The sequence below is a fragment of the Gracilinanus agilis genome, chromosome 1 (genome assembly GCF_016433145.1).
Source record: "Gracilinanus agilis isolate LMUSP501 chromosome 1, AgileGrace, whole genome shotgun sequence".
Lineage (NCBI taxonomy): Eukaryota > Metazoa > Chordata > Mammalia > Didelphimorphia > Didelphidae > Gracilinanus > Gracilinanus agilis.
This window is the reverse complement of record NC_058130.1, coordinates 496207435-496223641: the sequence shown is the minus strand read 5'-3', so window position 1 is coordinate 496223641 and position 16207 is coordinate 496207435. Positions and strand designations below refer to the sequence as shown.

Sequence of the window (16207 nt, the reverse complement as noted above, 5' to 3'; positions counted from 1 at the left end):
TTTCCTAAATGGGGTGGGGGGGGAAGTTAAGTTCCAAAGCTAGCTCACTTAAGTAGATTTAACTCTTAGTTTAACTGAAATACTGTAAGGTTTCAGAATAAAGCAATGCTGTTGTAATACTTGCAATTAAACAAAACCAAACCAAAGCAGTTATAAAACAAATTTTTTTTTATGTTTTGAAAATGCTGATGTTTAAGAAAAAGCAACTTCCATTAGCAGGTGAGGAGCTAGTTAGGAATTCTGAACTGAGCTGCTAAGTACTTTAAAGAACTTTTTGACTATAGACTTGTTCTTTATAAAGCTTGATTTCACTTAGAAACTTGTAGCTTTCCTCAGAAGAACTCTAAAATTAAGCTGCCATGAGCTATATGTGATGAAAAAGAAAGGCTGGAGGAATGGTATGTGTATAATCCTTCTGAGAGAAGAGAAAGGAATCAGTATTGGAAGAGCGACTAAGATAATTGGTTCTCCAATCTGCCTCAGGGCAGGTGGTCACTGTCTGGATGGAGGGGAAGAAGACAGTGGGTTTAAGTGGTAAGTAGTAAGATAGATGAGAGGAAAGTACAATAAGCTATCTGTATATATTAGTCACATGCAAGTGTAGTGATTACATTTTAATAAAGCGATATATTGATTCTAGCAAATACATGATTTGTATTTCGTCTCACTTTTTTTCTAAATTTTATAATTCATTTCAACAAAGTAGACTTTACAATTATTTTTTTCTGAATTTCCACTGGCATTTTTTACGTGAAACTTCACTCACAGTACTATGTCATTGATTCAGCAAGAAGAATTTGTTTAAGACCTCTCTTAGAACTGTACTAGGACTGGGCAGCTATCTACCTTCCATCAATCTATCAATTCTTCTTTATTCTAAATTCATCCTTATATTTATTTTATGGAAAATAAGTGGAGCAGAGATATGATAGGCAGTACAAGACAGAACTATTAATATTCTTCCATTCTCTCCATGAGTATTCTAAACTTAGAAGTGGCAGAATATAAAAGCATCTGAAATTATACTCTAAAACTCTTGTAAACTATATGCATCTTATATGGTACTCAACAAATTATATTTTTTTCAGAAACTAAAAATAACCAAATATTGAATGAGTTTTCTATGTGTTTTGCTGGAAACATGAATTTTTATTATCTATTATAAAATATGTACATTTGAAACATTGCATATAACATCAAAATGGCTGGCTAAATCAGTTAAAAGCAAACTCAGATTGCATATTTGGCCAGGTGTAGAGAAAATTACTGTTTAAGTGTATGACGTTTTTCACTTTCCATGCTGTCTCAAAATGACAAATATCAAATCCTTCTTTAAAAGTTAAATGTGTCAATGGAAAATAAAGGGTAAACTTCATTTCACTTACTTCTGAAAATTTTACTGACAAAGCTACATTTCCATTGGAAAAATAAAATGAATGTCTTAAAAACCCCACTCCAACATCAACAACAAAAAACAAACATCTGTTTTGTTTTCTCACATCTTACCAGCTCAGTTATTTTAGCTACAAATATTTGTTTTGCTGACAAATGTTTCCAAAATGTTTGTTTCATTTTTTTTTGCAGGGAAATGGTTTGTTTTTGAGCTTAACGAATTGCAGTTTTGCAAATGTTTCCATGGACTGACTGCTGTTCATAAACCCCCACTGTAAAAATGTGTAACTATGGACTAAACAATAACATTTTCAAAAACTTTCACACAGCAAAAACCAAGTCAGCATTCATATTTTTGGAAATGCATGGACTTTTGCCATGGTTAACATTTGTAGTATAGACATGGCCTCAGTTTCCAGCAAATACCATTCTACTAGTAAAGACAGCTACCTAGTTTTGAACCCTCTTATTGAATTCCTCTGAGAGTCTAGTGTTCTCATGGAACTTTGCACAAGAATGTTTCAGTGTTGTTGCCTCCACTCCACTTTCTAGGGCCTTGGCAGGGATCAAAGAAGTAGAGAGAGCAAATGGTTTCCCATGCATATTGAATTCCCTCTTACGCTGATTTTTCTTCTCATTTGAAATTCAATATTAGCAAGATTTTACTATATGCCACCTTAACCAGTTAAACATATATATGCAATTACTGTCTTCTGTCTGCTCATGTCTATTTCATTATCACATTTTTGCATTGAATACTTAACTTTTTCTACACAATTATGTTCTTTCTTGGACAATTTGTAATCAATATGTACTTCATTCAAAATTTTCCTTTCTTGTGACATTTAAAAATGGCACTGAAATTTAAGAAACAAGCAACATGCTTTTTGTGCAATTCAGAGATTAATTATCTCTGGCATTTCATCTTGCAGCATGAAAATAATAATGTTAAATTATTTATGAATTCCGGTATATATGAAAGATATATTAAGCTTTAAAAGGAAACTAGAAGAACATAATGATTTTTTAAGATAGGAGATCTATTTAACCTCAATAAGGATAATTCTAATGAGATAACAAATCATAAAAGTAATCACGGTTGCAGTTGTATACAACATTAATTCATGTTTGAAGTGTAATTTCACAAGATAATGCACAAATTTGCATACAGCAAAATCTGGTCCCTTAACTTTAAAACACATTTGTTCCTTTTTAGTTGTTTTGTAGCTGTGTCTGACTCTACAAGACTGGGAGAAAACGAAGCAGTTTGCCATTTCTATCTCCAGCTCATTTTGTAGATGAAGAAACTGAGGCACACAGGGTAAAGTGACTTACTCAGGGTCACACACCTAGTATCTGAGGTTGGATTTGAATTCAGGAAGAGAAGTCATCCTGACTTTAAACCAATCACTCTATCCACTGTGCCACCTAGGTGCCCAAATTAACCACATTATTTAGCTACAAATGATCATTGGAATTTAAAAATATAATTTGACAGTATATATTACTTCCTATGTGAAACATATTTGGCATGGATAAACAAAGAGAAAAGAGACTTAGGTGACCCTTCAGGGAAAAAAAGCAAGCTTAAAAAAATAATATTCCTTTTATGACTACATCATTTCTCCACAAGTGGTTAAAATATTTTGATTCACTAAAAAATATAAGGTTACTTTGGTAATGATATGCCTTAAGCTTTAAGGGTTCAGTGCAAGGTAACAACATGCTGTTTACACTTCAGTGGCTATGGAATGATATTCTAATGTACTGGTTCAAATCTCATCACAAAAGGAAAACATCTTAAAATCCATTTTTCTTATTTTTTCTTTTCTACATACTGTGAAGGGATAAAAGAATACCACTGCTCATGTAAAAAGAATTAAATATTTCAGGACATTAATAATGAGGGGAGTGGAAATTCTTTTAAAATTGGTGCTCTCTTCATTCTATCATTTAATTGGGGGTGGGGTGGCTGTAGAGATAAGGAGGAGAGAAGGGAACAAGGGGGCAAAGAGGTGGCACAGTGGATAGCATACTGTGCCTACAGTCAAGAGGAAGTGGGTTCAAATCTAGCCTTTGATATTTCCTAATTTTGTGATCCTGGGCAAATCACTTAACTTTATTTGTCTAGCCCTTACCCTCAAGTCATTTACTTTTCTGTGCCCACCAGGCAAGTCTCTATGAATAACAATGCTGATTTCTACTGGTATTTGGAGTTTCCTCTTGTGGGGTTCCCTATAACAATGAAATCTGAATCCCCTCAAAAGAAAATCTTCCAATAATTGTCTATGATTGTTAATTCCACTAAATTTGGAGACAAATGAAATACATTAGTGTCAAAAATTTAAAGCTGAAAAGGACTCCAAAAAATATTTAACCTAACTCCAGTCCCCAGAGTGGTTGAATGACATGTAGACGACATGTTTCAGGGTCACATATGAACCCAGGTCTTCTGACTGAGAAACCAGTGGTCTTTCTCCTGTCTCTTGCTGCCCTCCTGGGCTATGTCATGTAACTTCTATTCTGTGCTTTTTCTTTTTAACCAAACTTAAAGGCTTCAAATCCTTTCTCTAATAAATACTTAAGAGGGCTCTGATAACTAGTGACTGACATTTCATTTCTCTGGACCTTGATTTCACCATTTGTAAAAAAAATAATTAGACCAGATTATCAATGAGGTACTTTTATAACTCTGAAACTATGTAATTAGTGATATTAATCACGTGCCATCAATTTATATATTCTTTAAATAAAATGGCTTAGGACTAAGTCCTAAAATGAAAGATCTAGAAAATAGCAGCACAGCAACTTTTTAAAAATCTGTTTAAAAACCCAATTAGGTTACAAAATGAAGCTTCAGCCATATATTCAACTCACTGGATTAATTTAGAACTGAGGAGAAAATCCTTTTAAAGACCACACAGGGTTTCTTTTGGTGGTGGTTGTTTAATATTAGATAAAGATCAGATATGGAACCAAACCAAGAACTGGCTTTATATAAAGTTCTTTTATATGAGAAAACTCACTAAAATCCTTGTGAAACATTAATACTAGACATGGTTTCTTATCTGTTTCTAAATGATGTAATTTTTGTTGTAATTTTTAACATTTCACTGAAAATTTTTCAGAAATAAATTATTATAAAAATACTATATTCTTGAAACAGATGAAGGATGCTATTTTGGTCTAGACATTTATATTCTTCTTATGTTACTACTAATGGATTATATATGCACATTCATTTAGCATTTAACTATGAACACATTCTTCCTAAGTGTGGGACTTAAGATGTATGATGTACTTTACACATATAAAAACGATAATAACTGAAAGTTTCATGGAACTAACGGATTTTCTATACAATATTTTTATAAATTGTGGTTGGAAAAAATCATTAGGGCATACAAGTTCATTGGTCTTTAAAAGATGCTTATAAAATAGATAAGAATCACAATCTTCATTTGAAAGAGTCAGAGACATAATAAACAAAAAAGACAAATTAATTCTCCAAAGATCTAGAATGGAAATATGAGTAGAATCCAGGTTTCCAGGCTTGAACAGCACTTAACCCTTAATTCAAATACCTCTTAAGATTCAAAGAAAAATCTAAAATAATTCAAAGAGATTAAGTTATTTATCTCAGTTCTACTACTTGGGAAAAATTATTTTCCCTAGCCTTGATGGCAAAACTTCTCATAATAGATCATTAAAAACAGAAACATATTGCTCTCTTAAAATTAGTGATAAAACAACTTGTTCTTTTCAACTAAAATTTATTAAGCACCTGTTTTATACGGAAAAATATGCAAGGTTCTCTGGTAGATGAGGTTCAGAAAAGATACTACCCTTGTCATCATGGAGTTTACACATTTAATGCATCATTTCCCAAAACACCAGAAATCTATTCTTCCAACAAGTGCACTGGGTCTTTAATTTTATGCATTCGGGAGGAGACAAATCAATAGTTGCCAAATTAATTGAGGTCTCTTTCTTTAAAAAAACAAACAAAAAAAACCCCAATCTAAAATAAACCTCAACCAGATTTTCCTTTAACTTTGGAAATAACCTACTTCTTTTTCATTTGTAAACTCACTTAAATTCTTAGAGTATGAATAGAAAAGGTTGTACAGAAGGAAAGAGATTTCTAAATATTTCCAGCCTGATCAGAATCTGTAAACATAAGATATCTTAAATGTGTGCATGTATGTGTTCATGTGTATGTTTGCAGTTATGTTCAACCTAATTTGTTGAGGTTCTGAGAGATTATGGAATCTATTCTACAATATCAAGTACATATTCAAATAAATACTGTTAGTTTGCCTATAAATAAAACTTGAATGGAGAGTAATTTAGGAGGTAAAACTAGGTCATTAAATGAATTATATGAATGAGATGGTTATATACTTTGTGCACAAAGGCACAGCATTATTAAATACACTACATGCGAATATCACTAAAGTAGGTTAGTATTCACCAAAGAAATATAAATAACATCCTACTTTAAAAGACCAGTGGATAAGAAACTCAGGACTTGAATACAGAAAATATATGGAGCTATTAAAGTCAAGTAGAAGACATGTTTAAAAATGCCTTTAAGTGTTTTGGATACATTTTCCTAGTTCAATATATAAGGCATAAGTACATGTGATTTCATTGGTATAAAGAATTTCTAGGTGAGGACATTTTCTCTCCCATAATGGTCAACACCTTCCCTGCACCTTATAATTTTAAAAAAGGTATTTAGATTATTGAGTCATTAAGTCACTTATCAAGAATCACACAGTATGTCGTCAGAGGTGGAATTTAAAACCAGATCTTCCTGGCTTCCATAACAAAGCTTTACCTAATACACCACACTGCTTATCAATTTAGCAGACAATAAACGTTTTTTTGTTTGGTTTGTTTGGACCAAATTTTCAACTTTGGTCTTAAAAAACATTTAAAACTTCCAAAGTTTATAATGATAGCATAATTAAATTTCAGGAGGTTTGTCATTTGATTCTTAAATATCTAGATAGTACGCCAAGCATCACAGTAATATACATGGAAGTTGTCTTTTTTCTCTTATTTTAAGGAACATTCGTTTTTGCTAGGCAGGCACTTTCACATAAACAAAATATAAAAATGAATAGATATTCTTATATCATTAAAAATCATGTTCCATTATCTAAAATAGGAAAAAGCATTCTACTGGGCAACATTACCATGGCAGTGGTAATGCTGAACAGTGAACATTTTTTGATCTGTTTCACTCCCAGCAGACAATCACAGACTTGGAATGAGAAGGGACTTTAGGGGCCACTGAGTCTGGTGGAGTGGAAAGAACATGAGGTTAAGAGATGGAGGAAGTGGATTCAAATCCTAGACCTGTTACTTAGTATTAATGTGAACTTTGGATTCATTTTCTTCATCTATAAAATAAAAAGGCTTGATTAAATTATCTTTAAGGTTCTTTCTAGCTCTAAATACATGATTCTTTTGGCCAATCCCTGTTGAAATCATGAATTCCACTTATGAATATAGACCCTAAAACTGAACTTTTCTGTCAGGCACCTCTGAATTTTTTAATTGTCCTAAAACATAAGAAAATTGCAGAATACCAACACACAGACATGCACACACACATACATATATATAGAATACAATATATAGAATTCTAAATATTATATATATATAGAATACTTATATATAGAATTCAATGTATTGTATGTAGGACACAAAGGATGACATTTTCTCTCTCTCTTTCTCTCTCTAATACTAACATATTTTCATATTCCTAAGCAATGCCATTATACTACTGTATATCATTCTAGTCACATGTATTATATCTTATATATTTTTAATTTTTATTTTTAAAATATTTTTCCATGTCTCCATGATTCACTTTCTTTCCCTCCCCTTTTCCCTCCCTCCATCCCAGAGCTGACAAGCAATTCCACTGGGTTGAGTATTATATCTTTTAAAAATTTTTATGCAAAAATTCACAATCACTGGTAAAAATAATAAAATAATATTATAATCATTACAAATGAGAATTTCCTATATTTTAAACTTTAACATTATTTTAAATAAGATTCTAAGAATGGAATCTATTAAATAGCACAACACAACTTCTTGTTAGCCTACTATGGTTCTATGCCTTGCCAAAACTGTTTTAACCATAGAAGTGCGTGCAAACTAACAAAAATATGGCCTGCAGTCCTAATAAAATTCATGTAATTACCTGCAGTGGGATCTGTAACCGCTTGACTGGTGATGCCAGATGGTGGTTCTTGAAGCTGGTATGTCGCATTTGTAGAAGGTGTGGTTGGACTGGTGTTGCTGCTCGTCATGTAATGTGAAGAGTACGGTGAGCTATTATAATATTGTGCATACTGACCCTGGCCAAAGCTGGTATAAGATGCATATTCCTAGCAAAGCAAAGAGCAACCAAAGAGGATTCTGTCAAAATATTGCATTAAACCTTCCAAATCATAACAGCAAACACATGTTTACATTGCATTTTTCTCTGTACTTCACACAGCAGGGCAAACAAAATAAACTTAGGCTACCAGGTTTATACATACAAACAAATCTTATGTAATATTGGGGATGTTTGGACACTTTTTCATCCAAAAAGATATATATTACTAGCAAAAATTAAATCAATCACTCACCAAATGTTCATAGTTTCATTAATTGAATATTGTAAAGGAAAATAAAAATTTAAAGAAATTGTGGGAAAATCCATTAAGATAGTCTCTTTAGAAAGAGGAGCATATTAGTTAACTTTTCCAAATTTTTTTACATTTTTGCTTTACAAATTTACCTGCTGTGAGCTGTTAAATCCAGAAGAATTTGTGAGAGAATTATTTCCTGTATAAAGTCCTGATGTTGTTGTAAAACTGCTACCTGGAACAAAATGCATTAAGAAATCACAGTTACTAAAAATTTCTGTAAAGTATTTGCTCTATTGGGGCAATTCTATCAGAGTAACTACATATATTATGACACACTAACAATTTCACAGTAGCTACCTTTTATGGTTAAAGATTAATTTTTAAAACTCAGTTAATCCTTATCAACTTCAATGTTATAAAATATTGGCAATTTGATTCCTTTTACATCCAAGTCCATAAGCCTAAAAATATAAAAATTTGAAAACAAAGGATTTCCTGGTCCACCTGAAATAAATATAAACGAGGACAATATATTTTCATTCTAAACTATCAGTCATGTAATGAGTTTTTTCTCTTAAAAATAATATGTGTTTTAATTGTTTCCTTTATTCTAGAGAACCTCAAGTGTGTTCACATATTTATATACATTTATGTGTTTTATCTTTATACAGTAATTAGTGCATGAGTCAATATCATATCATAAACATAGATAAATTATAGCCCTCAGAGGGAATTATTATGCGCATCAGTCCATGGAAAACTTGGGCCAGAGTTTAATCTATTAGAATCTCCTACCAAATTAAAAAGGAATTAAAGATTACTTCAATGGCTACTATGTAAATATATATTATATGTATATATATAAAGCATCAAACAAAGCTTCTAATCTTAATAACTTGGTTTATAATATAAGAGAAAATCTTGCCCTAGTTAGCATGAGATTTTTAAAAGATGAAAAAAGACATTTTCTCTCCTTGTCAAATAGTTTTTAGCAACCATCCACTATACTTATATCAAACATTTCTACAGAAATTATTTCTAAGATTTTCTTTCAAATGTATGCAATATTCCTCTTTGTCAAATTATGTATGATCATTTAGCAGCTCTAAAATCATGGATTTGTTCACGTACCAAAAAGTTACATTTTGTTCATCTAACCTTAAATCTAATTCATACTGAGAAATTCTGTTAATCACACTAATTTGTATGTTGAATTTCTTTTTATTTTAACATTTCAATAGTCCAATAAACTTGGGCAAAGATGTATTTTTTTGTGCCATGTAAGTAAAAATTCTTTGGGCACCCATCTTAGATAATAAATATAATTGGAACATTTGTACACTACTAGCATCTACTAAAACTACCCAAACCCAATGAAAAAAAATTTCATCAATTTTATCAAATTGTTTATCAACATGGACAAAGGTTTTTTTTGTTTATTCTATATGCATGTATATCATTGTATAGCTATAAATATGAATATGAAATATGAAAATATTCATTTGCACAGAACAAGTAGTGTTTTGAAATGACTTTGCAAATTCACATTTTCCATAAAAATGATTAATTTCAGTGCAGAAAAGGACATGAATTTGCCTTTAGCTATTATATACACTAAACAAGAAAAAATATACTTTTAGAATAATGATCTTTCCCCCCAATGGCATCTTATTCTTTTGGAAGAAAGGTCAGCAGGCAATTTTGAAAAGTATTTGCCCATTCGGGTATTACTGAGTAAATTATGCTTTGACATACCAAAATGGCGCCCAAGAGACTAGCCAGACTTAAAGGTACTTCCAAGATTCTACATTACCATGTAAATACATTTGCTGGCTGACTTCAGGCTTCACTGGGATTCCACTTAGAATTTTGAAGCAGCTATTTACTAAATGGTCCCCTAGTGGCCTGAAAACATTAATGCAACTTCCAAAAGTGTCTTCCTCCCAGGGAAGTGTATACTGTAGTATACACTTACTGGAAAATCTTCCTTTGATAATACTCATTTCTCCACTATAATAATCATCTTTTTAGTGCTCCCTATTTGACTAGAGTAAGATTTAACCAGAGGCAATAACTGGCATTTCTAACAATATATTGATAACAAATAGGAAGGAAGGAAGGAAGGAAGGAAGGAAGGAAGGAAGGAAGGAAGGAAGGAAGGAAGGAAGGAAGGAAGGAAGGAGGAAAAGAAGGAAGGAGGCAAAGAAGGAAGGAAGGAAGGAGGGAAGGAAGGAGGGAAAGAAGGAAGGAAGGAGGGAAGGAAGGAAGGAAGGAAGGAGGGAAGGAAGGAAGGAAGGAAGGAAGGAAGGAAGGAAGGAAGGAAGGAAAGAAGGAAGGAAGGAAGAAAAGTGTTATAGATTTGGTGCTTAGATTTTTTTTTTACATAATCTATTCTTATCTACTAGAGCTTTTAAACAAATTATTGTGAGGAAAGAACATTTTATCTAGTAGGTATTAACAGCAAAATAACCCCGCCCCCAAAATCAAACATGTAAGGGTCAATTCTTTCTAGAAAGAAGTGGTATTTTCTCTTAGCCAAAAAAACCCCTTAAAAACAACAAAAAAAACACATTTATTTATTGTTTGGTTCAGAAAAAATGAGATCATTTTCCTGTATCTGCAAATACAGGGTCTTTAACATCAATTGTTTTCAACATAGAATTCATAGATGATTAGAAGACATCTAAGAGCAAGGGAACAACTACAATGTTTAAGTAGCCTAAAGTATCATGCTATACTGGTTGCTAAATTCTATCTTTACCCTGTCTCTAGCTCCATTATTCAATAATAGGATTTTCGATTGTTTATGTTGCCAACTATTTGTGCTGCTATACAGAATAAATAGAAGTGGTATAGAAAGTTAAAAGAAACATTGTTTCACACTCAAGTCCAATAATAAAATGAGATTAAAAGTTTATATAAGATTTTAATGAGTCTTTTCTCCAAAGGATTAGAATAAGACCTAAGATATGTATGGTTCCTTTATGACACAAATTTATATATTTCCTTTTATATTGATGAGCTAAAAGAATTATATATATAATCTTTGAGATACAGAGACCTCAAAGGTCATCTACTTCAACTTCCTATACAATAATGGAATTCATTTTATAACATCTTAAGCTTGTTTTTTTTCCCCAGATTTTGTTTACTTCCAGGACCTGGGAACATAATAATTACAGAATGAGCCCATTCCTTTATTAACCTTGCTAGAAAATTCTTCCTCATGTTTCTTTATCTATTCCCCTGTACCTTTTACCTATAAACTTAGTTGTTTCCCCTTGAATTATATAAAATAAGTCAAATTTCTCTTCCACATGATAATACTTCAAATATAGGAAGGTAGTTATTTTGTTTCAGTAAGTTTCTCCATTTCAAGTTTATATATTTCCATTTCCTACAAATGGTATATAATTTGTTTTTGAGGCCCTCTATCTTAGTCACTTTCTTCTGGATTTGACACTACATATACAACATTGCTTTTGATCAGGTCCTTATTAGCTCTCACCTGGACTAATACAAAATAATCCTAATTAGTTACCCAGCCCCCCACCAATTATTTTGTATTTTATACTTAATTTTTGTGTGTATTATGTTCTTCTCACCTCCTCCCCCTCTCCAAAAGAATATAAGCTCTGAGAGTGGAAGGATTATTCTGATTTTATCTCTTTTTATCCTCAGTACCTAGCATAGTGTCTAGCTCAAAAATAGCTGCTTTTTAACTGTTGGAAAAATAAATTTTACTCTACTTTTTGTAAAAATGTGCCTCTAAAAATGTGGCATCCAGTAATGATCATGTTACTTCAGATTGCAGTGGAACTCTTACTCGACACTGGCATTATTAATGTAGCCTCATTTTACAGTGGGTTTTTGGCAATCATGTGATAAAATAATAGTAATAATAATGATAATAACTAGCATTTTTAGAGTGCCTAGATGGTGCAAAGCACTTTACAGATATTACCTCACTTGATCTTCATAACAACCTTTGGGAAAAAGGTATTATTATTATTTTCATTTTATAGCTGAAGAAACTGAATTTATCTGAGTTTACAGTCCAATAAAATCATATTCTGGTCATATGTTCTCTATGTTATGATTACTGAGTTGATTAACTAAATCAATGCCTCTACTAAATGGACCCCTTTTAGATGTCACCTTGTTAGATATATCAGTTTGTTAGATTAGACTCAATGCCTCAGTCTTAGGATATCTTTACGAATCTTTAATCGGCAAGCTAATTAAGGTTTTTTGTCAATTGAAAAGTTAAAAAGGAAGAAGGATGTCTTCTGTATGCTCACTCAAGTTATTGATAAAAGTTTTGAACAAGAAGGAGTTGAGGATATAACCTTGGTGATATGTCACTCCAGAATTCTTGTTTTAGGTTAACATATAAGTGGATTATATATATATAATAGGTATTATATGTAATATATAATTTATATATGCAATCCTATAAATTATATAATATATGATTAATATATTGATATAGGACATATACATTATATATTAATATGATGATGGATTTACCATAGCTTTTTATCTTCCCCAACTTTTAAACCCTTGTAGGGAAGGTTAGCTCTTGCTGTTCTCTCTTAGAATTGTTACTAAGACAGAAGGTAAAGGTTTTATTTTTAAATATAGAATAAGTTTTAGCAGTACATGAAATGATTGAAGGATAAAGTAGTTGAGAAGGAAGAAAAGGGATGTTAGGTAGATTTTCCTAACCAAATATGGGATTAAAAGTAAGAACAAATACTCAGCAGAATTTATTTATAGATTATGTGTAGCATTCTTCAAACAAGGATCAAAATTACTTAAAAACAAGTTTTAGCATCTCAAAATTTCAAGTTGAGAACTTGAGAGCAATTGTCTTTCCCTTTCTTCCCTTCAAGGGTTTAAAAGTTGGGGAAGGTAAAAAGTTATGATAAATCCATGAATTTATTTGCTATTTGTGGCAATGCTGAGACTATATCTATGAATAAGTAAATGAATGAAGAAAAAAATTAAGTATTTACTACATGACAGGCACTGTGTTATATGGCAAGGATACAAACACCAAAATCTAGGGAGTCCTTTTCCTCAAGGATATTATATTCTAAGTGGAGGAGGTGGATGAAGACAGACACAGACATACATATTGGAGAGCAGTGGCCAAGAAAAGAATTTTTCAACCAGTGAGTTAGTCACACGGGTAGTGAATTCATTTATAGATCAACTGACATGCCATTTCCAAAAGCAAAAATGTTATTTATTTGATTACTCATAGCCCAAAGGGTGGAAAGTTTGGAAAACAGGGGCTAGAGAGTGTTGGTGGTTGGGGGAGACTTAGGGGTAGATGGGGAGGGGAGCAAGAACATTAATAGAATTGTGTAGGGGATTTGACATGCATTTGTCCTTCAGGAAAATTACTTTGACGTATATATGGATAATGAATTAGTATGAGAAAGAAACTTGAGAGAGGGAGAACAAATAAACTGGAACCCAGCCATGCCAATTCATCCTATGTGACTCTCACTTATTGATCACAAGAGATCTTCTTAAAAAGTAGGAATCTCCTTCCATTTCTGGCATCACAAGTATAACACTGAAGTCTGTGAACTGTCTGTCTTTTGTCTCTTGCTCTCATGCAATTGATGTATTATCTTATCTAATCACATATATTTTAAGATTATATCCTTTATATTACTTTTTAAAATAATCCCTCATTTGCATTGTGTTGCAAGTTGTTCACACTCATATGCCTATTTGCAGGGCTTTAGGTGGCCCTCATTTTCAATTCTTTAGGAACAATATTCCTAATGATTTTCTATGTATCAGGGACATGGATGGATGAGATCCCTTAAGGCAAACTATAATATGATATATTGCAATATTATATTACATAACATAAATAATATAACATCTCAAAACTTGCAACCATATGTTATGACTGATAAAATGTTGGTATTAAAAAGATAGACTTCTGTTTTACGCGGAAACTTATTCATCAAAAGAAACATGCGGTCTCTTACTAGCATTTCGGTCTTCTTTCTTCCTCCTGCCCTCTTTTCGGCCTAATTCAATTTCTGTTTAATGCTGCAAGTTGTCTAACTGCATATCACTGCCTGAGCAATAAGCATTCTTCATCCATATGTTTTGTTTTGTTCCTCAGGGGGAGGGGGTATTAGGAGGAGACAGGCTGAGTTTTCTAGGAGACACTCCAGAGTGGACAACATTTATGTTTGTGCAGTTGACTGAAAGGTATAGAGAATACAAGCCCCTCCATCTTGTGTTTATTAAGTATAAAAATGCATTTGATTTAGTAGATCAATTTGATTTGCCTTAAAAGAGGTGCCAAACATGTAGCATGTGGCCCACAAAACTCCTCAGTGCAGCCATAACCAGATTAAAATATAATGGGGAAATATTTAATAAAATAAATAAAATATAATAAAACACATATAGCATTACATTTTAAAACTAAAACAATATGTGGCTTGTGAGGGATTCTTATGCATAGATTAAGTGCCCCCATTTACATTTGAATTTGCCTTAAAGGGTCTCCTTCATCCATGTCCCTGATGCATCTAACAAAATCACATAAAATGCCTTGAAAGATACAAGAGACACTTTGTTAATGATCCTTTGATTATTAGTGACATAAAAATGGAGACATATATACAACAAAAATGTTTGAAGTTATCACAGACAAGACTGAGTATAGAATCTAAGTCAAACAAAGATTTTCTATAGGTGAAAAGTTTGCAGATAATATAGAGTCTGATAATACTTTGAAATCTCTTAAATGAGGCATTTCTTACACTGACCCAGATTGCAATCACTCCTTACCTCAGTAAAGGGTCTTAATGGGCTTCACTGGCCAGAGTAACTCAATGACTAGTGGTCAATCTTTGGGTGACCAAGACTCTTCTAATATGGTTAAGATGACAAACTGTCACTGGGCAATGCTTGAAGTTGCTTTTTTTTTTTGGTGGAGAAAATGAGGACTTTCCACACCTTTACTTTCTTGACATAGATCTTGAAACTCAATTATTCCCATATCATGATTAAAATATGGGGATAAGTGTCATTAAAACTTTCCCAACAAGAATACAACAACCTAATATATTTCTATTGTACTTTGTTCTTTATTTGGGAAGTTTGGTCTGGCAAGTATTTTATTCTTCAATTCACAGCTGAGAAAATAGTTATAGACCAATTAGAAAGGATTTCAGAAAAATCTAGATTCTTTGGTTATAGGGCAATATTCACTGTTGCATTCTTATTCACAATGACTTTCACTCTACTTGGTACACAAATTGCTTTTTTCTGATTAAAGTAACTTAGCCATGGTCATAGAGAAGGGTAATGACAAAATTGGGACAAGAAATTGGATCTCAAGCTCTTTCTCCTAAAATATATGGACTAAAAAACAAGCCCTATAACTCATTTTCGTGGACGGATACCTGAACTTGATGCTTATTTATATATTTTATATATACTTATATATATAAAACATATTACACACATATATATTTATTTATTATAACAATAAAAAAGTACAAAGAAACATGTAGGGTAGAAATTAAGATATTTACAGGATAATAATGGTAAGGATAACAACTCCCATTTATGTAATGCTTTAAGATTTATTATTAGGAAAGATATGAAAGAAAACTGTCATTTCCATAAGTTGAGTTTTTAAAAAGTTCTTTCTTTTCAAATGGAGAAATTATTTAGGTAAATGGTTTAAAATGGTAAATAAATGGGGCCTTTATTTAGCATATCACAAAAAATTATCTTTTATCTTGTCAATATCACTGATTCTTGCAGAGAAAGGGTGATCGTCTCACCAACCGTAACAAACAAGAAACAGCCTTCTCGGAAGATGCTGTCTGGGCCACCCAGGATTATGATTGCTAAGTAACAATAGGAAGGAAAAAAAGATTTGTTTCCTATTTTAAATTAGTTGTGTCGACACATGGCGTATACTGCTTCCCTATGAAGAAAAAAAATATCTAAACTTTTATGATTAAAACATGGGAGTTTTAGTAATTTAACTTAAACTGCCCAGCTATCACTTCAAACATGATAAAAGCGGTAACTTCTAGGTCAAAGGTCTATTTAGCAAAGAACAAGGACCCACATTAAAGCTAGGAATCTCAGCTAGCATA

At 32.1% G+C, this 16207-nt stretch overlaps 1 protein-coding gene across 12 annotated transcripts in view; it reads right to left on the bottom strand.

Annotated features, from left to right (window-relative positions):
• The window catches only part of EYA1 (EYA transcriptional coactivator and phosphatase 1), a 151871-nt gene that overhangs the window by 92790 nt on the left and 42874 nt on the right, over positions 1–16207 (bottom strand). For 7 of the 12 annotated variants that reach the window (XM_044657959.1, XM_044657963.1, XM_044657967.1 and 4 more), the window contains 2 exons: positions 8201–8283; positions 7616–7802 (listed from right to left, as the gene is read on the bottom strand). In XM_044657959.1, the coding sequence (XP_044513894.1) occupies positions 7616–7802; positions 8201–8283 (270 nt within the window). Of the gene's footprint in view, positions 1–3559; positions 3569–7615; positions 7803–8200; positions 8284–16207 lie in introns of all 12 variants that reach the window. The other 5 variants (XM_044657960.1, XM_044657966.1, XM_044657961.1 and 2 more) reach the window with 2 other exon arrangements.